This window comes from Gymnoscopelus microlampas (assembly GCF_963454915.1).
Source record: "Gymnoscopelus microlampas genome assembly, chromosome: 20".
NCBI lineage: Eukaryota > Metazoa > Chordata > Actinopteri > Myctophiformes > Myctophidae > Gymnoscopelus > Gymnoscopelus microlampas.
The window spans coordinates 38,641,123-38,665,333 of record NC_139957.1 but is presented as its reverse complement, the minus strand read 5'-3'; the positions used below and the strand labels follow the sequence as shown (position 1 = coordinate 38,665,333).

The 24,211-nt window shown below is 43.7% G+C and overlaps 1 protein-coding gene across 4 annotated transcripts in view; it reads right to left on the bottom strand.

Moving 5' to 3' along the window:
* The window catches only part of prkd3 (protein kinase D3), a 111,169-nt gene extending 87,321 nt beyond the window's left edge, over positions 1 to 23,848 (bottom strand). For 2 of the 4 annotated variants that reach the window (XM_084045678.1, XM_084045679.1), the window contains exons 1-2: positions 21,600 to 23,848; positions 19,396 to 20,494 (exon numbers count right to left, since the gene is read on the bottom strand). In XM_084045678.1, the coding sequence (XP_083901804.1) occupies positions 19,396 to 19,791 (396 nt within the window). In that variant the 5' untranslated portion in view covers positions 19,792 to 20,494; positions 21,600 to 23,848. The remainder of the gene's footprint in view (positions 1 to 19,395; positions 20,495 to 21,599) is intronic. The other 2 variants (XM_084045676.1, XM_084045677.1) reach the window with 1 other exon arrangement.
* Between the last annotated feature and the right edge of the window lie 363 nt (positions 23,849 to 24,211).

The following is a 24,211-nucleotide window of genomic DNA, read 5'->3' as shown; positions in this document are numbered from 1 at the left end:
TCACTTTAGAGATCTCTCTCTCTCTCTCTCTCTCTCCCCCTCTCTCTCTCCCTCTCTCGCTCTCCCTTTCCACAAATTACTCCAGGACCGGGCAAATTGATAGATTCCTTGTGCAGCTAGGGCTTTTGAGACGTTCAATGGAAGGGGGGCCTTTTTTTCTCTCTCTCTCTCTCTTTTGGTTTTCCAACAACCCCTGTTGTAATATTCATTTATTCAGAGAGAGAGAGACATGCAACCTTGCAATACACTCAACCAGCTAGCTTAGCCTGCTAACACACTGCTAACAGCCTGATTTATACTTAAAAAGTTGTGTGCCGCGGTGTCGTGCTTGGTAAATAGCGGATCTACAAGCTTGCGTTGTGAGCTTGTATATCTGCTATTTTACAGCGTGCAACACCACCCAGTATAAATCAGGCTTTAAAAACCCCCACTGCCAAAAGCTGGGGAAACTTCAGCGCAGCAGGCAGACGGGGGGGCCACAACGACTGTGTTGACTCTGTGCTTTCAGAAGCGATATATACCCGTCGGTCTTAAGTTAACACTGACTCATGAGGGTGAACTCAGCCTTCTTTCCTCAGAAGAAAAGGAGGGCTGCAGGAACAGGCTTTCCAGGAAACGTCTGCTGGCCCCTCATGTATGTATATATCACACACATTATACTGTACTGTACAGTGAGAGCTGCGGGGGCCGGCTCCGGCTGTGTGTCCTGTCCTCTGGGGTGATATATGGCTTTAGTAGAGAGGCTCCATAGGAACATGCACATGTGGAACAACGTCAGCGCCGTCGGGGGGAAACCTTGTACCGTACACGTCCAAAACACAGGGGTGTAACGGTGCTATTTAAATGACGTCACGCGCGCCCACGTCACGCGCACAATTTATTTTACCGTGTGAGAAACATGTTTGTATAGGAAATGACTAGTTTTTTAGCTTTGTTTTTAGCTTAGTTTTAGTCTTTTTAAACTAATAAAAATAATTCAAGGAATGCCTTGAATTATAAGGAGCTGAAACTAAAAGTTTGCGAGTATCTTTCTCTTCTTGGACGGTGGCTGAGGCACATTGTTGCGTGCAGATAGGATACTGGCAGCAGAGACTACTGAAGCCAACATGCTTGTGTTGCTTACCGTGTATGCCAGGACACATTTGCACACTCACTTGTAAACCTGTTATGCAAAGCATAGCCATTTGAATGTGTGTCATGAATCGATGGGGGGGGGCACGTTCTAGCGGGGACACGCGTGCACATCCGTACCGTACTTGCGTGTGAAAAAACATAATGCCCCACGCCGTGGTGTCGCATTAAGGCAACCAGTGCACCCCTGTTACTTTTCAGGAAACGGGAAAGAGAAAAAAAAAGAACCTGTGTTCTTCTAACGGATCCAGTGTAGTGCAAGCGCTCGTTAATACTTTTCATTGGTTCAATATATTTATAATACACACTAACAGGCCACCCTTAACCCATTAAGACCTGAAGCCGATTCTACAAAATGTCTTCTAAATCCCAACAGTTTTCTGAAAAACGCATGTTTCTATATCAGTGGCTTCTCAAACTTTTTCATGTCAAGGACCCCCAGAATTATGTATTTGGCCGCGGACCCCCATCTCAAAATATGTTGTTCCAGGGACCCCCCCAGAAGCAAAGATTTGAGTTAAAAGTGTTCGCTTTAAAAGAATATAAATATATTAATTTGCACGAATGTTCTCAATTTTTCAAAAATAGCAGATCTACAAGCTCGTAGCGCGGCATGAGCTTGTATATCTGCTATTTTTGAATAGCCAAAGTGTAAAAGAATGCTTTTTAGCTGAAATTAAAAAGAGACACAGATGCGTTCCAGGTCTTAAACGTGTTCTACAAGCTCACAACAACGTGACACGTTGTGACCTTGTAGATCGGCTATTTCCACTACTTTTGTGTGACACTGTTGTACGACAAAATATGCCATTAGTTTACAGGGGGGGGGGGGGGGGGGGAAATATGGAGATACAAGGTTTCCGCCGTGACGATATGATGGTGCCTGCGCGGGGGAGCGAGGGAGGGAATGAGGTAGGGAGATGCCGGTGATTTATTTCCTGTGTGCTTCGGTTAGTTTTGGTCGATGGGAACGGTTGCACGCTCTCCATTTCCCCATCTGCTCTCTTCTTCTCTCTGTTCTTCTTTTCATCCCTCTCTCCTCCTTCTCTAGGCTCTCTAGGCTCCTCCTAAGTTGATTTTCTTTCTTTTATTTCCCCAACAGACCAAACCAAGGTCTTTGTCTGTGTGTAACCATGACAAAACTCAACATGTGTGTGTGTGTGTGTGTGTGTGTGTGTGTGTGTGTGTGTGTGTGTGTGTGTGTGTGTGGGTGTCGGGGGGGGGGGGGGGGGGTGGTGCTGGCTGGTAAGATTAACGTCACATACATTTCCCTCTGACCCCCAAAAGCTTAATCTTCTGATGGATATATAGAAGCAGTGTGCTTTTCTACACTAGCAGACAAACCTACTGTGCAGCGACAGTATATAATAACGCCACGACGGGTTCCTGTTGTCATCGCAGAGACTTTAACATCACGGAACACCTGAATCATCCCTAACTACTTTGGCAAATGGATCTAACTCAGGGGCCTGCAACAGGGGGTCCTCAGAGTTACTACAGTTACATTAACCACTTGGACCCTAGAATCCCCATTTTGAGGAACACTAGCTTAACCCATTAAGACCTGAGACCGCTTCTAAAAAAATACTAAATCTAAATACTAAAAATACTAAATACTAAAAAATATTTAAAAATAATGTATTATTTCTCAAAAATAGAAGATATACAAGCTCATAGTGCGGCACTCGGTGCCGCGCTATGAGCTTGTATATCTGCTATTTTTGAATAGCCAAAGAAATCTAAAATGACACAGATGCGTTCCCGGTCTTAATGGGTTAAAATAGCAGATCTACAAGCACACAACTACTCGCGCTGCAAGGCGTTGTGAGCTTGCGGATCTGCTATTTTCGGCAAAGAGGTTTGGTGTTGGGAGGGGGAAAGAAAAGGGCAGTAGTATTATTGAGGGTTCATTTGAGTATTGAGGGTATTGAGGGTTTAAGTGGTTAATTGTCTGAAACTAAATACACATTAACATGAAACCAACACAATGCTACACATTGACAGTGCTGTCAAACAAGTCTATGAAGCTAGCTATGAAATCTATGAAAAAGTTGCATCGCTGCAACACAATTTCATACAATATGCAGTGGGGGGGGTCCCTGTTTCATCTCTCTCTCAGGGGTCCTTGGCCTGAAGACATAAGGGAATGCGGAATCTATTGCCTAAATGTATACTCCCGTCACACAGCAGCCAGCAGCTCTCGCTGTCAAGAACCGATCTTGGCGCTCACAACAACGCGCCCCGCGCCGCGTGTCATCTTGCGTCGTTTAGCTCGAAGATCAGTTCCACGATAACCGAGCGACACTCTGGTCGTGGTGTGGCGGAATACAAACATACAATATGAACTCATCCCTTCATCTAATCCAAATGTTTTCCTGCACTTGATGTTACTCAAAAGGTTCAGGACGCGCCAAAAATCCTTCTGTTTTCACAATACTCCACTGTTTTACGCCGGCCAAGTTTTTTGGTTGCCTTGTAGAGTTGTGTCCCCGTCTCTCAAAAAGCCCTTTGTTTGGTTAATTACAGAGGCAGCTGTACGGGGCCCTCTACTACCGCGCTAAGAAAACCAGTAGGGAAACCAGTGGTCGGGAGGAGGCAGACGCCTCCTCCTTCTCCTCCTTCTCCCCAGTCCACACAGTGCTTCCAGCTGCAGCGAAAAGAAGGAGAAAAAAGAAAAACACACACACACACACACAGGAACATCCCAGGGACATGGGGGCTAGAATAAAAATGTTCATAAAAAACGACTTTTGAGGCAAACGTTTTATGTGTTTTTCCATGGCCCGAGCCAAAAGGACTACAAATTTCCTTCCTCCTAGCGAGCTTCATCATCCCCTCTGACAGCGAGAGAGAGAGAGAGAGAGAGAGGACTGTTAACTCGGGGAGGCCAAGGTGCACTGTAAAGCCTCCATCTTACATCAAACATTTGCTGGCATCGCGGCTTGGTTTTCCGAACCAACCCCAAGCCCCCCCCTCTGCACCAGAGCAAGCCTCCCCACCAGCAACTCAATTGCTCGTTTATAGGATATTAAAAAACTACGCCGCTGAGTGTGTCATAAACATCGAATATTAAACTATGCCAGGCATGCTGTTTGCCATTACCGCATCCTCCAACATTTGGCAGATGTTCAGCGTTCACAAGAAACAAGTGTTTAGTTTCAAATATTTCATTTTTCACCCCACCACCACCATCCCCCCCTCCGTACCCCCACACCCATCTCCAGCAATAAGCATCACCTCATCCTCCAAGTATGCCCTGGGTGAGAAGCGGAGGAATGTTCTTGGAGCTGGTTTGGCTGGCCATCGGGCCGGGCCGGGCCAGGCCAGGCCAGGCCAGGCCAGGCCAGGGCGGCTTGCTGGCTGGCTGGCTGGCTGGTCTAGCCCCAGAGTCACTTCTCAGGGAGTCGTGAACTTTTGTCCCGTCACTGATCCCTCGCTGGCCGCACGAGAGGACTTGGGCGACACCAAACAGGAAACGCTCAACAAGTGGAAGCTATGGCTGCTTATCTCGTCCCATTAATCAGGCTCACAGTGTGTGTGTGTGTGTGTGTGTGTGTGTGTGTGTGTGTGTGTGTGTGTGTGTGTGTGTGTGTGTGTGTGTGTGTGTAGACTAGAGACAGTGCAGCCAGAGAGCACCCGGCCAGAGAGCAGAGCCAGACCCATGTTTTGGTCTAGCCCAGGGGTCTTCAACAGGGGGTCCGCGACCCCTAGGGGGGACCTCAGAGTTACTCCCTCCAGGGGGTCCGCCAAATCTTTGTGATAGGATGTTTTTTTTTTTACATTAAGCACTCGAACCCTAGCATCTCTATTCCGATGAACATTAGCCGAAAATCGCAGATCTACAAGCTCACAACGCCTCGCAGCGTGAGGCGTTGTGTGCTTGTAGATCGGCTATTTTCGGCAAAGAGGTTTGGTGTAGAGGGAAAAAGAAGCAAATCTTCGTACCAAGTATTGAAGGTTTAAGTGGTTAAATGACATTTAACATGTCTGAAATGAACCAAAAACATTAATTTACACAGCACTGATGATAGTCAATGAAGCTATCTATGAAATCTCTGAAAAAGTGTAATCAGTAACACAATTGTGTGCAATGTATGGGGGTCCCTGCTTCGTCTCTCTCTCAGCTAAGGGGTCCTTGGGCTGAAAACGTTGAAGACCCCTGGTCTAGCCGATATATTGCCCACTATTTGAAGGTAGGGTAAAGTGATATTTTTTGGTTAAAACACAAAAACTATTTCGTTAAAAAGTTGGCCCAGACCACTGGCGTAGCGGTCTGGGCGACAGCACGTCGCGGGTTCGAGTCCCGATCCCGACGACCTTTGCTGCATGTCACTTCCCCATCTCCTGTCAACCCACTATCCTATCAATAAAAAAAAGCATAAAAAAAGCCCCCCCAAAAATAATCTTAAAGAGTGTTTGTTCAGTCACAGGGGTCTCCCCTTGTCTCTCCAGCTCTTTAATAAACATAAAACACATTTTCGGGTAGGTGACAACATTTCAGCCAATCAGGACAGAGTACCCATTTCCGTATCAGCTTCATTTTTATAGTGTTCCAGTTCCAATTTTGTTCTGCTCATTTCTTTGTGTCATCACTTCCAATTTACCCTTTATCTGTATCCTGTCTGGGTTTTCTCTCCTGATTGGATACAATTGGTATCCCGACTTGAAAATGCATATTCTGTTTAATAAAGAGCTGGAGAGACATGGAGACTCCTGTTACTGAACAAACACTAATAGCAATGAGGACTATCAGAATATACTGTAGAGCTATTTAACACTTATTTTAACCAAAGAAAAATCACTTACCCTACCTTTGACTATTTGTTTTGACAATCGGGACTTTATACAGTCCCGATTTTTACTAAAGAAAATCAATAATAGCAAATCTTCACACTGTGAGCTAATAATATCAGTAAAATAATTGCCGTTGGCCTGCTTTTTTCCCTCCAAAACCCTGTTTTCCCGCCAAAAATAGCCGATCCACAAGCTCACAACGCCTCGCGTTGGCACGAAGGCTTTGTGAGCTTGTAGATCTGCTCTGAGGTAACCCCCCTGTTGAAGACCCCCTGATCTAGGATAGACTGTGTGTGGACCCCTCTGGGTGGGGGGACTCTGGCCCCTATTGGCGGGCTGCCCGGCCCGCCTGCATTCTCTGTCCCAGTTGTGATACTCTTGTATCACAGTTGTTGACATTCTGAAAAGGGTCACACTCTCTGAAGCATGCACTGCACTCAATGGTGTAAACTAAAGTAACTAAGTACATTTACTCAAGTACTGTATTTGAGTACAATTTTGAGTATTTCCAATTTTCAATACTTACTTTTTACTCCACTACAATTGTTTGAAAAGTGTAGTTATTACTAGTTACTATGCAGAGCTATTAATTATTATATTATAAAACATACTTTAACCACTTTAGGCCTATTTTATACCTAGGCTATTTGAAAATAGCCGATCTACAAGCTCACAACGTGTCGCATCGCGAAGCGTCGTGAGAAATGATTTTCAAACATTTCAGTACTTCTACTTTTGGTACTTTATATAGTATATATTATATATATTTATAAGTAATATTTTACTCAAGTAACATTTTGAACACAGGCCTTTTACTTGTAACAGAGCATGTTTATATTGTGGTATCGTTACTTTTACTTAAGTAAGACATCTGAGTACTTTTTCCACCACTGACTGCACTGTACACAGCCAGAGGAGAGGAGAAGGAGCACAAACTATTGTGGGGCTGATTTGTGTGTGTCATATTGTGTGTATTGTGTGGAGACTCAGGGCTAAAGGATCTGATCAAGGGATCAGGTTACCCCCCAGCCTAAGCCTGACCTTAACCACTAACGTTGGGTGAAAGTACAACCAAAAAAAACCCCCACTACCGTCACAACCGATGGCCAGGATCAGTACAAAAGGCCTGGCCGTCGGCCAAGTCCAATGTGGTCGAGTCGTTTAGCAGAGAGAGAAGGAGAGGGAGCGGGGCCCTGTATGAAGTCCATACGACACACAGTTATTATAACTTAGTGCATATCTCCCACATCAAACAATACGAGGCCGATTCAAATCTGAAACCGGGGTTCAGCCAAGAGATGAGATGTCAACCTTGAAGACTTTTAAAGAGGTTATACTCGGTATAAGACGACCACATGCAAGCATCTGGAAATTTCATAGCCATCCGACCGTGGCCAGCTTACATCTGCTGCAACATAAAGACTTTGGATGGAGATTTTTTTCAGGGGGCTAACAGGCATCTTCAATAGAAAGCCTTCTTTGTCTGTATTTCAAACCGTACAGCTTTTTTTTTTTAAATCTTTACCCAAACTATGGCTTTAAGAAAGAACCCCATGCCAAAGGCTATCATCTGTATGATTTCTTTATTATATATGAATATCAAATAGCACATGGGTTCCCAAACTTTTCAGCCTGCAACCCCAAAGTAATGCGACCATTGACTCGCGACCCCACCTAACCTGGAGGTCATTTATGCACGTAAACGTGCACGTTCGGTGCGCATTTGTAATGCATTTTAGTACGACTTTTGACTGTAGGCCTACTACTTGTACTGTTAATAATCTTGTTAATATAGAATTCAATCAATCACATTTACAGTACCTAATGAGATGGGTAAAATGTACTATTTGAAATCATTTTTAGATTGTATTTTTTCATTTTTTCATTTAATTTGGCGACCCCACTTGGGGTCCCCCAACTTTGGGAACCCCTGACATAACATAACATTAGCCAAGACACTGTGACCAAACACAGCATGCAGGCAGTGGCTTGCTTTAATGACTCTATCCTCATGTTCCTCTGTTGGTGTGAATGTAGTCTCGCGTAGCCAGACAACTATTCCATGATCTCCGAATGCTATATAGAGTGCGGAACTACACATGCCAAATGTATATAAATAAAAAATAATCAAAGCATGTATAGCTTGCTGCTTTGCAGAAATGGAAATTCAAAAATAAAATGTAAAGATATTTTTAACACATTGGCTGCCAAGAACGCAGATCTGCGTTCATTTGCGCAAAAGCCCGTTGGCTGCCAAGGACGCAGATCTGCGTTCTTTCAAAAATTTTTTTTTTTCAAAATACGTTTTTTTTTTTTTTTTTAATTTAAAAAAAAAAACCAAAGACCAAGGAGATATGATTTACCGAAGATTTAGACTCCCATCCACTTCCTTGTACCTTAAAACTTAAAAATTCTGTATCTCGGCTCCTAAGTGCTTTTTTTTCTCATTGAAAAAGTCTGGCAGCCTACTGTAGGGAAAAATTAAAAAAGCTGGCAGCCAATGAGTTAAATATATATTTTCTTGAATGGAAATGACAAACGGATGACCGCTTCCGTCCAGCCTGGGAGAGCGCGGCGCGAGGCCGCGAACGAGCGAGAGGGACAGGGCGAGAGGGAGAGGGCCCCGGTGCGAGGGAGGGAGGGAGGGAGGCGACTGACAGTGTCAGTCGGGTGGAGGCCCGTTTCAATTGAAACAGGTGAAACATAGTAAGGCCGCCACTGTACTGATGACATCAGGGATGTCTATATATGGGCGTAAAAAGGGACAAGGAATGATTTTCAAGAAAATCTTCAAATTCACAATGCGTGACAATGTATTTTGAGGTTGTAGATGAGTTGTTTTTTTTCCTACTTTGGTGCAACACTGTCACATGTCAAAATATAAAAAGATGAAATATGTCCATACAGGGTTTCTCCCTGACAGCAGCCAGTGACGATATACAACTTGTTCTAAATCCCTAAAGCTGAGTGTTCACACATTAACCCATTAAGACCTGGAACGCATCTGTGTCACTTTTTCATTTGAGCTAAAAAGCATTATTTTACACTTTGGCTATTTTTGAAAAATCGTGATAATGCGTGCAAATCTTTGACTATATATATTTTTTTAAAGCGAACATTTGTAACTCAAATCTTTGCTTCTGGGGGGTCCCTGGAACAAAATATTTTGAGATGGGGGGTCGGCGGCCAAATACATATAATTTTGGGGTCCTTGACATGAAAAAGTTTGAGAACCACTGACATAGAAACATACGTTTTTTCAAAAAAAACTGTTAGGATTTAGAAGACATTTTGTAGAATCGAAACCTCAGGTTTTAATGGGTTATAACTGTTGGAGCAGAGAGAAAACATTAAGTAGAAAGACTGATGTCTGTCAGTGAGCGTTCGTTCATGTTTTGTTGCGCGGCTGACTGAGCGGTGAGTCAGTAAGTCAGTCAGTCAGTCAGTCAGTCAGTCAGTCAGTCAGTCAGGCGAGCAGAGCAGAGCGTACGTCCCTGGACGGAAGAGAACAACACCACAACACACATGTCCCAAACAGAACCATCTCTCTCTCTCAACGCAGATTATCACCAAAAACAACACAACGTGTTTTTCATGACCGGAGAGGAGAGGAGAGGAGAGGAGAGGAGAGATGCTTTCCTGGGGCCAGCTGTCAGTGAAACACTGTGTGTCTGGATGGATGCCTGGACTGGCTGGCTGGCTGGCTGGGATGATGAGCGGAATGTGTAATAACCGACAAGTCCCTCTGGGGAGCGCGCCGGTAGGTGACCAAAGGATATAGCGCGTCCAGCACATTATCGCTTAACGTCCCCCCAGTTGCCGATGGCGATGAATGCTCTGGCATTCAATGTTTTGTTGCGTTGTTGCTGCGCTGGCACTGCAGCAACGCTAGCAGTTAAAATTCACAGCTGCCTTTGGAAAATATTTTTGACTCTGTATCTGTATTTGGCTAACAATAGACCAGTGGTTCTTTTCAGGCTGTGACCCCCCAAAATAATCATATTTGAACTGGGGACCCCCCCAGATAAATATTGTGAAAATAGCCGACGTACAAGCTCACAACGCCTCGCAACGCGAGGCGTTGTGAGCTTGTAGATCGGCTATTTTCAAATGTTTTGCCTCTTTCTTATATTATTTGACAATTTGACAAATGTTTGACCAGTTTTTATAGTATAGTTTGTTGATTACTTTTGATGCTGTAAAGGTATATATCTTTTTAAACTTATTAAAAAGTCTTAAAAGTCCTTAAATTGTCACTTCACTGTCATCTGGGGACCCTACCAAAATCATGTGGTGACCCCCCTGGGGGTCCCGACCCACAGGTTGAGAACCACTGCAATAGACAACACATGCGTGTGTAATGACAACTAATAACAGATTCATTAAAAAAATCACTTTTGAACGCAACAAATATAGTGTAAGTAGCGCTATGCTTATGGGCTCCGTTCTATGCTATGAGGCCTGCTGGGGAGGGGACTGATGGGGAGACTGGACGACGGGGGAAATTCTGCAAATAGACCCCATGGCCAGTCATTTGGGATCAATATAAGTAGAAAAATGAGCCTATACGCTATTTAGTCCAGTAAAAATTTGTGTCAGGTCCTGTGTCTAGGTGAGACATGACATTTGACACCATCTAAATGTCTCAATAGAAGAGCAGGGAGACAAAATACAACCACCCCAATTGTATAAGTTATATTGTATTAACATACTCTACCAAACAGATTGGACAAAATTACATTTAACTTTTTACTGAAAGAAGTGCATAGTGCCGCTTTAAAGGCATGAATTTTCTATGCAAAAGTGGGACATGCATTCAACATTGCATGCACAACGCAACACATCTGCAGAAAAGAGCAACCAATTGATGCAGGGCCAATCGGTTTCATGTCCATATCAAAATAAAAACGGAAAAAACATATCGTACCATCTACTACATGCATATTTCAGCAGAGGAAGAAGAAGTGAGGCAGGGATGGAGGGAATTTTGTGCAGGGATGGAGGGAATTTTGTGCAGAGAGAGAGAGAGAGCACCCAGTTATATTTTCCAGTGATATCAAAGCCATATGGGCAAATTTCATGAGACAGTTCAGGCAGTGTGCTTTCACTTGCACCCGCCTTGCCATTCACACTAGTGGACTAGAATGAGAAATACACCGCAAAGTACACGTGGAGGTGTGCGATATGTGTGTGTGTGTGTGTGTGTGTATCATATGATGTATTAGGTGTACATGTCACGATGATGGATGGGATGATCAAGCGGACACATGTTCCTAATTCATGTACCAGCTTTACCCCAAAAAGACGAGTTCCCATGACGATACATGATAAATGATACGGCATCGCGTTGCACCGTACTGAGTTACACTGTACTTATATGGTAATACGCCGTTATACAGTATAAACAGCTGTCATTCTGCATGTGTGTCAATGTCCCTTCATATAACGATAAAGACCGAACAAGCCCTCATCCTAGCAGATCTATAGATATAAACATGAATTTGAATTTGCTGCCCTGATGTTCTATAAGCACCCTATATCGTGGAAACCTAACATGTCCAAAAACTGTTATTTTCAGGATTTAAATTCAAAAATAGCAAAACTAGCAGATCTACAAGCTCAAAACATGTCGATTCGCACCGCGTTTCAAGCTTGTAGATCTGCTACCTTTGATGCTTTTGTGTGCGTTCATTTACGAAAACTATATACTTAGTTCCAAAATAGCCACTGTGCAGAACTACTTGAATTTGAGCTTGTAGATCGGCTATTTTTGCAGAATGCCCCACCACCCCCCCCCAGGCCAGAATGGCGACACTGCACACAGAAAAACAATGGTTCTTAAATGGTTCTTTAAAAAGGCTATATGGTTCCACAAAAAAACATCAACTACTAAAGAACCATTTGATTTAGTGAATGGTTCTTCATGTTCCTCATCTAGTTCTAGAGAACCTTTTTTTGTCAAAGTTCTTTGAGGAACCTTTGAACTCTTAAACCATTTCTTAATAGGCAGACGTTCATCGAATATAGCAGATATCTGTTATAAAACAAGCTCAAGCTTGTTTACAAGCTCTACAAGCTCACAACGTGTCGCACAGCGACGCGTTGTGAGCTTGTAGATCGGCTATTTTTGACAAACACATTTCAGCCGGGTTGATGAAGTGCATACGGTTTATGGGGTTTGGGTTCTTTATAGAACCGTTTAAATAAATGGTCTGAAAGGTTCTTTCTGGGACCAAAAAATGGTTCTTCTATGGCATCACTCTGAAGAACCAGTTTTGGTTCCCAGTTGGCACCGTTATTTTATCTGTGTGTAGGGTTCAAACAAAGTGGTTAAGCCATTAAGACCGGGAACGCATCTGTGTCACTTTAGATTTCTTTGGCTATTCAAAAATAGCAGATATACAAGCTCATTGCACGGCACCGAGTGCCGCGCAATGAGCTTGTAGATCTGCTATTTTTGAAACATCTTGAAAAATGTTTTTAGATTTTTTTCCAAAAACTTAAAATTCTTAAAAAACATTGTTAAGAATCGCCTCAGATCTTAATGGGTTAAGCACTTTGTTCAAAAGCGTCAAAGCCCTTCCCACCCCTTTTTCCTGTAACTCGCGTCTCTCACACAGACAACAGATTCTTGCGTCGGTTCCAATGCATTACAGTATACAGAGGGTCCATGTAAATATGAGTAAGTGATGAGATTTTCTGCTCTGCCGACCAGAACTTGTTCATAACTAGCTAGTGAGAATCAGCAGACCTCATAAAGAACAACAACATTACCCCGGTCCTCTGGAATGTCAACTTGGCCCGACGTTGGAAAGCTAAAGGACACAGACCCTTTGACTGTCTTTACTTTCACTGGTGGTTTAACAAGAAGGTTCATCCATACAACCTTGCTCCACATTATTAAGCTTTTTTAATTATACATCTTTTTTTTTATATCGTTGCTGTCTGGCAGAAACCACTCTATTTTGACTCTTTTGTTCCTTTTCCCCATAAATCAGTGCTATTGAACACCCTTTACGTCTGTGTGTTGGTAAAAAAAACAATATTGAACAAATGAAAAGCATTAAAAAGCGCTTCTGACTCCACTGGATCCTCAAATTTCCTGCTAAACCTGTGTCCACCGGAGTGTCGGAGGTGCGATCCTCCGACATTACCACTGATTTCTCAGCCGTCCGCGGAATACAAGGCACGGTGCAGAAAACAAGCAGAATGACGGAGAATTGTTGTAGTGTTCATCCCGGTCGCAGTCCCGAAACGGAGTGAGTGAGTGAGTGAGTCAGACTAGTCTCGCGTAGCCAGACCCCACAGAAAATGAAAAACAGCGACCTCTGCTTTTCTGATATTCTGTGGAGTCTGGCAGGAGTATAATGTTAGACTAGAGCGCAGGGAAACACCGGTTTCATGTCTGCCTATAGCGCATCACTTCCGGTTGGTGCGACCATGTTTTCATTCCCACTAACAATATTTCTACACGGAACACTAACACCACTTCTCCCAGAGAACATGGATGGTTTTGGTTATAAGCCCACTTGTTTCTATGATGAAAGAGTAATTTAAAATGTGAATATCTTTCCGTGGTTTTGTCCGCTCCGAGGACGCTATTGTTAAATTAGTTTCGGCTAGTTTCGAGGGGGGGAGGGTGGATCATGGTGGATGGACACGTGAATCCCGCCCACTACATTTGATTGGGTAAAGCGCGGCCCACTTCCTGATCTGAAGGCACGCCCACTTTTAGCCAATGCGCACTGGTTAGGACGAACCGCTCCGACAGATTCCACCGCAGGTCGGAATCTGTTCTTGAGAGATTAGAGTCAGACAGACAGACAGACAGACAGACAGACAGACAGACAGACAGACAGACAGACAGAGGTAGAGTGAGTGACAGATAGCGTGCGTGCGTGCGTGCGAAAACCTTCTTTATGATGTTTTTGTTGCACTTACAATGCCTGAACGTACTGTATGCTGCAAAATACATCTTCCCAAGAGGGACAAAGAAAATGTTCATTAATTTATAACCAGTAACATTGTCTCAATTACTAGGTTCCACATTGTTTTACAGGAGGAGTTTTACTTGATTATTAAAACTTAATCTATTTTAGCTTGATAACTGGTAATTTTAGGTTGTCAAGCGGCGGAATCAAGGATTGTTCACCGCAGAATCAGGATTGTTGTCTGTGGAATCAAGACTTTTTCTCAGAGGAATCCTGCGAGGACTATTTCATTATACCAGTCTATACAGGCCAATAGCCACTGCGAAATCAACATCAGAATGTCCAGTTCTCAACCTCACCAACCTGAAAAGGCCGGGTCTCTGCATGATTATATCCAGCAAACACAATTTTACAAATGTGTTGATTAAATTAACCAAGCAAATTCCTATGACCATTAGTCGACTAATAATTTCTTTAGCCCGTAATATATGATTATCTCAGACCAACATGGCTGTTGGCCTTTCCCGATCCTGCTTGCTGCCGTGATGAAAAGTGCATTTTTCAATCCATCTTGCCTGGTTCAATCAAGGACAATTAAACACGCAGAAATAGAGTGCTGCTCATCCTCGTTGGTGAGATGCCACAGGGTGAGATGCCATTTCATTAACTCAGAAGCTGGATCAAATATTAATCCGACACAGCCACCGTGAACCAGACAGGCGTGCATGTGCTGCAGAGGCAGAGAGAAACGGAAATCCAAAGGGTTATAAAAGCATGCAGCGGTGGAAAAAGTACCCACATTTTTTACTTAAGTAAAAAGTATCAATACTGCAATATAGAAATACCCCGTTACAAGTAAAAGTACGGAATTCAAAATGTACTTGAGTCAAGTACCAAAAGTAAAAGTACTCATTATGCAGAATGTCCCATTTCAAGTTTTCAAATGGATCAACATCATTTGAAAATAGCAGATCTACAAGCTCACAATGCATTGTGAGCTTGTAGATCTGCTATTTTCAAATGGCCGAAATGTATATAGGGCTGAAGTGGTTAATGTATGTTTTGTAATAATAATCAAAATCTAAAAAGTAACTAGTACGTTTTCAAATAATTGTAGTGGAGTAAAAGTACAAAATTTGCCGCAGAGGAAAAGTCTCAAAATGTCACTTAGGTACAGTACTTGAGTAGATGTACTTAGTTACTTTCCACCACTGAAAGCATGAACATACAGTACGTCGTCGACGAACGAGCTCAATTCAAAGCTGAATCTGAGCCAACTCTAAACAGATCTGATTAATCTTTTAATATCTAATGATGACAGTTCCATATATACAGTATTAAAACTCAAATTAAACAACGCACTTGAAGCGGCGCCGGTGGCCTAGCGGTTAAGGCGCATTATACCACATATGTATAGGCTCTAATGCTGCCTGACAGCGAGTCGCGCGTCACTCCCTATCTCCCCCCCCCCCCCCCCCCCCCCCCGGTCTCCTGTCTCTCTCTACTGCAGGGGTCTTCAACAGGGGGTCCTCAGAGTTACTACAGGGGGTCCGCCAAATCTTTGTGGGATGTGATTTTTTTTTTTACCTTAACCACTCGAACCCTAGCATCCCTTTTCTGGGGAGAACTTTAGCCAAAAAAAAGCCGATCTACAAGCTCACAACGCCTCAAAGAGGTGTTTGGTGTAGAGGGGAAAAAGAGCAGACCAAGTAAACAAAAAAAGTTAAATATGAAACACAATTTCTATACAATATAGAGGGGGTCCCTGCTTCATCTCGCTCTCAGTTAGGGGGTCCTTGGCCTGAAAACGTTGAAGACCCCTGCTCTACTGTGCAGTGTGTACAATCAATAAAAGCAGAAAAGCCCCCCCCAAAAAAGGAGAAAGAAACGCACCTGAAGGTGCCAAAGGGTTAGGGCGATTCTATTTTTCACATTGTGATTCATGTCTATAAAGTATCAAATAAATCGCTGATAAACGATAAGATTGCCAGGGGTCGGCGGGAACAGGAGGGGGGACGGGGACGGGTGGAGGATGTCATCATGTCCTATCGTAAAGATTTACTATGCATGAGTGTTAGAGGAATTACATAAATGGGAGTTGCGAAAGGGATCGCATATGTTTATTTGGTTTTGAGTGGCTTGCCGAGACGGAGATATTTATTTGAGATGCGTGGAGTTCAATAAGAGACCATTATTGGAGTAAATAAGCCTCCATCATCTATTACAGGTGGAGTAAAGTTATGTCATAGGCTATAGCACAGAGCGCGGGGAAGTCAATGCCATCACGGACGATCTTTAAGCGCAAAACAGAACAAAACCGGAACCTCTTGTATTTGGGATTGCTATGTGTTTTTTTACCCAGATGCCAAAAGGTGAAACATTGAAACGATTGATTTTCATAACAATGCCTCCACTTTTCAAACAACGGCTCCCTTTTAAAAGTGTCTGTGTCTGTGTAAAAGTGTCTGTGTCTGTGTCACGGTCGAGGCAGAAGGCCGCCACCCTAGAGCCTAGGGTCTGCCTGACGTTTCTTCCAGTTAAGCGGGAGTTTTTCGTTGCCACTGTCGCAAAATTGCTTGCTCAGGGTGGGATGTCGGGTCTCTTCTCTACATGTAAAGTGTCTTGAGACAACTTGTTGTGATTTGACACTTTAAATTGAATTGAATAGACAATTGAATTGTGCTGCTTTAGTATGACACAGCATCATCACATTTGTTTAACATTATTATGTTATATTTAGTAGTATCACAATCCAAATCATATCTATACCTTAACTAATACTCCTATGGAATACAGAGCAACGTTTTGCTGAGCAGGCATTATGAAGAACAGAGATACAGGGTGTCAAAGCCATGGAAAAGAGATGGCAAATACGCCCTCATTACTTGACATGTAGCTCCGCCAGGGAAGAAATATAAATACACAATAGGGTGCAGGATCTGCAGATTCTAGAGCATTTTATAACATCTTAGTTGTGATAGTAAGTTAGTTAAATTGCCTTAATATGAGTGTAGGAAAGACCAATCGGTGATCTTCCCTTTAATCGGAAATATACGATTCTATTGTCAATCAGAAAAAGCCTAAAACCAACATCTCTTCATATTTCTACGTCTCTGTTTTTTATACACTGCATGAGTCATTATGTCCCTTTGACCTTGACCTTTGATTGTCACTTTGTTTTTGTTTTTCGACCCAAAAGTTAATCATCTCCTCTGGGCAGTCTAAACCATCTCACAACTTCTTAGATCCAGCAGGTTAGATCCAACAGGTTCCTACCTCCCCAGCCTTACTTCACACATGTCTGTTCCTGAAACCCACAGAAATGTAGCCTGCAAACACAACAAAAGCCACACAGTCCAAGTGTCAACATTACCAACTGTCAGCAAAAAGAGACAAGCATGAAGCTGGTTCCATGCATTTCAGACTTTAGCCAGGTAAACCAGACGAATCTGCCTACTTCAGACTACCTCTCCGGTCTCCACCAAAAGCTAATATCCACTAAATCAGTGGTTCTCAAAGTGGGGTCCGGGGACCCCCAGGGGTCCTTGAGGGAGTTCCAGGGGGTCCCCAGCTAAATGATAGATTAGGCACCTAATGGACCCTTATGGGTCTGTAACTCTGAGAGTGTACAAATGGAACCAAATGGACCCGTTAGGGTCCATTTGGTTCCATTTGTACACTCTCAGAGTTAAATTAACATTGATTTTACAATATGAATTGGGGTCCCAGAGATATAAATGTAATTAAATGGGGGTCCGTAGCCCTAATGCATGTCAAACCGGGGGTCCTTGAAATTAAAATGGTTGAGAATCACTGCTAGAGCCGTAAAAAAAATCTTCTCTTATGGGGGTCCCTGGCATATCTTTTGAAATGGGGGTCCGCGGGCTAATAAGTGTCAATTTGGGGGTCCTTGACATGAAAAGGTTTGAGAACCACTGCACTAAATGCAAATACATATATTCCCCATATTTATTGTTGTTTATAACTGCTACTATGCAGGTGCAATGTCAGAGAAACCTAACAATGGATTATTTTTTTAAACTAATTTTACTCTTATGTACCGCGGGTACACAAGATGTAACAATAAAGAACTTTGAACCTCGAACGCTAGCCTGCCATCAGACATGATGTACGTGCAGTTCAGGGGATGTCCTCCTCGTGACTTGACCAGCGTTCCTGGCGATGTTACGACAGAAAATAAGCTTAACGATGACATCAAGGATGTCTATAGACCAAGCTAGACCACTGAGTAGCTGAATGTGTGTATATTCAAGCAGCCATGTGTGCATATTATGCTCGTGCATTGTGTGTCTGTGTCTGTGTCTGTGTGTGTGTGTGTGTGTGTGTGTGTGTGTGTGTGTGTGTGTGTGTGTGTGTGTGTGTGTGTGTGTGCTAACTCCACACAATGCCACAATGTAAACTGGTGCTACTAGACCATAAACCTTATAGCAGGAGCAGCGTCAGAAGAACTTCTGTGGCGTTTTGTCTCATTCCGGGGGCACGAGACCCAGATGTGTGCATTTTTAAGAAAACCAAACCCAAACAAAGGAATACGGGGCACATGAAGAAGACCAAATATCCACCAGTGCGTTTCGCCCCGCTGCCTTCGAAAACAAGTTAATTACAGTTTGAATACATGTGTTTTTTTGGGAGACCTTTTCAACTTCTGCCACTTCCAAGCCGACTCGAGCAAAAGGACTTAGGAGGAGCGTGTGGTCCTTCCACACAGAAGATTGTTTTAGTGGAGGATGCGCCATAAAAAAGGAAAATATTTTTCCAAAGCAGTTTAACCTCCGAAACCCTGTATACTTTGTTGACCAGAGTATACCAGGGGTGTGTACTAGGCCTCCCTCCAAAACAATTGCCGATCTACAAGCTCACAACGTTTCGCAACGCGGCTTGTAGATCGGCTATTTTCACATTCACACGGTTAACTGTGAATTATTTATAAATGGTGCATTTTTCCAAGGCCTTTATCCAGATCACTTTACGTTGTGCATTACGTTCACCACTTCGTACACACATTCACACCCTGACAATGGAGGAAAACCAAACCATGCAAGACACCAAACCTGCTCAATCGGAAGCAGTTAGGGGGTTCAGTGCCTTGCTCAAGGACACTTCGACATGCAGCCAGGATCAAACCAAACCGGGGAAACCTTCTGTTTCTCCCAAGCGCCTATCTGTACCTCCTGAGCCACTGCCCTATGGCTGAGAGTAAACGGTACAAATCGTCTCTTGTCGGGTGGAAACTGTGACTTTTCAGGATTAAAATTCAAAAGTAGGAAAAGTAGCAGATCTACAAGGTCGAAACGCGCCGCGTTTCGAGCTTGCGGATCTGCTACTTTTGATGCTTTTGTGTGACACTGTAGCCAGTGTTGCCAGATTCTGTGAGAGAAACAAGCAACCAGGTCTAGGAAAACCAGCCCAAAAGAAGCGACTATGCCACATGTGCACTTTAACATATACATCAGCTATTTGAAAATCGGAGCGTGGTTTTACGAGCGAGACGACGTTGAAGAAGAGGGCTCTTTCTTACCTTCTGGTCGACGATGGAACACACCAGGTCCTTGACGGAGGACAGCGACAGGTCGCTGGCCTCCAGGTTCACCGTCTCCCGGGTGAGGCCGATCTGGAGCAGGAACGACACGCCCCCGCAGCAGCCAGACAAGGAGCTGCGGGAGTTGGTGGGGCTGGGAGCGCTGTGGTGGCTGTGGCTGCCATTGGACAGCCGTGTGTACAGGACGAGGGGGCCCGGGCCCGGGGCCGGGCCTGCCGGCGGGCTCGGGGACGGGGACGGGGTCAGCGGGGCGGCGGGGCGCGGCGCCGGCGGCGGAGAGGACGGCGTCGGCGGCGGGTGGTGGTGCTGCTGCTGCTGCGGATGGAGAGAGTGGAGGTAGGCTCGAGGGAGGGCAGGGGGAGAGGAGGCAGACATTGGAGTTTGTCTCGAGGTGGTGAAACTGGATGTCTGATACTAGTGGGGGCGGTCAGCGGCGACACCTGGCGGAACCGACCGCCGATGCTGGACCTCTGCGAACGAGGGAGAGGAGGAGGTCCTCCGATGTCCTCAAGGGAGTCGGGCGAGGAGGATGCAGCATGGGTTCGACTACCACGCCCGTGCCGGAACCGGACCTTGTTCTCATCGGTGGTGTCACAGGCACCCGGAACTATAGTGGCAAAAGCTGTGGGGAGCCTAACCCGTGCAGGGCAAAGCCAGGAAAAAGGCAAGAAGGGCACCACCCTACGTAGATGCACCGCGGAGCCACAGCTTAGCCAACAACACTGCAGAGCTCAGGACCCTGCGATGCTTAGACAGGAGAGTGTGGAGGGCCGCGATTCAGGAGGAGGAGACCCGAGTTGGTGTTGGTGCCTAGACCGCACTCTCGCATCGCATCTATAGCGTCATCGGCGTGATGTCACGCTGGACAGGCGTGGGGGTGGTGGTGGGTGGAGCTCAGACGAAGGTGTGATGATGACAGCTCATCTCCGGTGGTGGTTGGTTGATGGAGAGAGAGAGAAGAACGTCTTCTCCCAGGCGTCTTCGTGCAGTAAATCACCGCTCATTCCAAACCTTCATATCTTGGACTGGTTCTCCGTCTCCTTGCTGAAGTCAGTAATCCACTCCGACCACAGGAAGCCTGTCACCCCAGCACGCACACACGCACACGCACGCACACACACACACACACACACACACACACACACAGCTATTTTGGTAAAGCGATAAAAAAAACACAAAAAGGTATTCATATACACTTGAACACACACAAAGAATGATTGGTGCAAATTACAAGGCAATCACCACTGTTATTTTGTAAGACCACAGCGTGTAGGGTGTAGAAGAGAGTTGGTGAAAGGGACTCGACAACACTATCAATAAACATTATAGAACCGTCTCTTTTTACTTCGCTGAAGTTGTAATAATTGCAAATTTAAGACTGACGAAACATTTTATAAAGTGTCAAATGTTGCTTTAGAGGGGGAATAAATAAACACACAGACATTAGAGTTATACTGTAGCCTAGTGGTTCTCAAACTTCTGCATTTCCAGGACCTCCCTCCCTTAACTCTGACAGTATACAAAAGGAACAGAGTTACAGACTTGTAAGGGTCAATTTAGGGGGGTTCTAAATTAACCCTTACCCTTACATGTCATCTAAATTGCCCTGGGACCCCACTTTTTAGAATCACTGCTGTAGCCTAGTATAGATTTTTGTACGTTTACAACAAGAATCAAGGAATTCAAACTCAGAGCAAAACATCTGGAATCAAGGCTTCTTGTCTGAAACATCTGGAGACCCACTCCCACTTTCGATTGGATTTGAGGGGGGGTTCTAAATTGCCCTAGACCCCACTTTGAGAACCACTGCTAGTGCTTGTAGTGTAGTAGTAGCCTATAGATTTTTTGTTTGAATGTTTACAACAAGAATCAGGAATTCAACATCTGGAATCAAGGCTTCTTGAAACATCTGGAGACCCCTCCCACTTTCGATTGTGGATCTGCTGCTGGCAGAACCGAAGCGACGAGAGAGAAGAGACTAGAGACCCGAACCACCAAGTACAGCAAAACAAGTTATACAAGAACCTCCAAAGAGTCCACACACGCACACAAACGCACGCACGCACGTGCACACAATAAAAATAATGATAAAAAAGAACATGTTTCTTTCCACGTCAACGTTTTGTTAAGTAAAAGGGGGAAAAAAAGAAAAAAAAGTTTAAACTAAGCGTTTGAAGTCTTACCTTCGCTCTGGACGGAGGGAGGTTTTGTTTCCATTGTAACTTACTGATTGTAACTGATTGTAAGATACATTGTAACCGAGCGACACAAAACTTACAGCAGTTACACCAGAAAAAGTGAACGAAAAGAAAGCGGGAGTCTTTTCCTCTGGAGTTTATTTATTCAGTCAACTTTTTATGAAGTCTAAAGTAAACTATGGTATATTAAGCGTACTATGCAACAACATAACACACGTTAAACAAACAACTTTGATGATGTGTCGTCGTCCTTACGCTTCTTATCTTTTTATTCGCGGTTGTTGCCAGATTGTATAAATTCATGCGCATCTTATTATCCCTCCAGCTGTGACTACTCCCCCTGCTTCGGTGTTGCCACGTTGTGTGGGAGAAACAAGCAACCGGGTCTGGGAAAACAACCCAAAAAAGAATCAACTAACATGAGTACTTTAAACACACATACATTGACTATTCAGCCAATGCAGTTCGACGAATTGTGAGCTTGTAGATCTGCTATTTTCCAAAACTCTTGCAATAAAATGTGAAATATTCGGAATATTCTTTGTTTTTAAACATTCTAACAATACCAATGCTCCCGGGCACAAAACCTTTTCATGAAAATATTTGAAAACCACTGGTTTAAATAATAAACACACACTTGGAAGCAATCCTAAATATTCAATTACACTTTTAAACAAGCCTACATAAGCAACTGCACTTTAGAAACAAGCCAAAATAAGCAACTAAACATTAGAAACAAGCCCAAATAATCAACTACACTTTAGAAACAAGGCAAAATAAGCAACTACACTTTAGAAACAAGCCCAAAAAACCAACAATTCGCAACTAACCAATATTTGCAACGACACATAAAAACAAGCCCAAAGTCACTTATAATAAGCCGACATGGCAACCCTGCTCCCCCTGCTTGACGGAGAAAGAAGGCGCAAGAGAGACAGCACCGCCCTCTCCTGGGACTTGTAGTTTTTTATTACCTTCACATACGTATGTTTCCATGCGAGGGCAGGAACATTGGAACTACAGTCTGTGAAAAGGAGCAGAGAGACAACGCCACCCCCTCCTGGGACTTGTAGTTTTTTATTGTCTTCACATAAGTGTGTTTCCATGTGAGAGCAGGAACATTGGAACTACAGTCTGTGGAAAAAAAGCAATGGCGCCTCCAATGGCCCTCGGAGCAATGCGCATGCCCCTTTCTTTTCCGTTATTTCAACTTCTGCGTACAAAAAGGTTTTACTCCCACCACGTCCTCGCTCAGTGAAGTACTGAGATTTTTTTTACTCAAGTGGTGTAAAGTAACTAAGTACATTTTACTCAAGTACTCTACTCAGGTATTTTTAATTTACATCTCAGAGGCAAATATTGTACTTTTCTACAATTATTTGAAAACTTTAGTTACTAGTTACTTTGTAGATGTGTTGCTACGATTTATAGTGTATTTATAACCTGATACTCAATGCTTTATCAAATCAGACAAGAGGAATTCTATTTAGGGAAAAGAAATGTTTGTGCATTTTTTGAAATCTCTCATTCCATTGATGATCTGAAATAACACGTTTTAGGACCTGCCAACCGAAGTCATCAAATCAAACTTTATGGTCAATATTTTTCCATAACAAAAACATCAAACCAAAATACTAAATACTCAAATAACTCACTACAATGCTAACCACATGAACCCTTAGCATCCCCATTCTGGGGAAAACATTCAGCGAAAAGATCCAGCTTAAAACACGTCGCATTGCGACTGCTATTTTTGATGAAGAGCTTTGACGTAGAGGGAGAAAAGGAGGGGGCCTAGTATAGTATAGACCCCTGGGGCACACAGGTCAATGAAGTATAGTGTCTCTGTCGGGTGGAAATAAACCTCATATGAAAAAAAACACAAACACAAAAAGTTAGAATATGGATATAGGAGGTTTCTGCCCGACAACAACAATATAGTGTCTAAGTGTTTTAACCCATTAAGACCTGAGGTGATTCTTAAAAAATGTTTTCTAAATCCTAACAGTTTTTTGAAAAAAATCAAAAGAAAAAGTTCCAAGATTTTTTCAAAAATAGCAGATCTACAAGCTCATAGCGTGGCACTCGGTGCCGCGCTATGAGCTTGTATAGCTGCTATTTTTGAATAGCCAAAGAAATCTAAAGTGACACAGATGCGTTCCAGGTCTTAACAAATCTAGACAGGAAAAAAACATAGGACGGCGGGGGCCACTAAATAACACGAGACGTATAGCTTGAGCAAGTTAATACTGTGGAAACGAGGGGTCTATCTTCAGCGCCCAGGCCGTTAGACCCCCACTGATGTCTTTGGCAGCGATCTCCTCCAACTCCGATCCGCTCATCTTCTCCAGAACCTGCACTGCCTTCTGGGAGTCATTCCCCAGTTTGCAGATCACAAAGACTGTGGAGGAGAAACACAATGAAATGCAAAACAGCACCGGATTACATACAGGAGACTAGGCAGGATTAACCACATGAACCCTAGTGTTTTCGATAAATTGAGTACAGAGGACCCCAATGGAAACAAGCCATAGTGCTTTCTTGGGTTTAAAAAACTCTTAACAGAACTTGTATTGAACTGTATTTCCGTGTGCTTG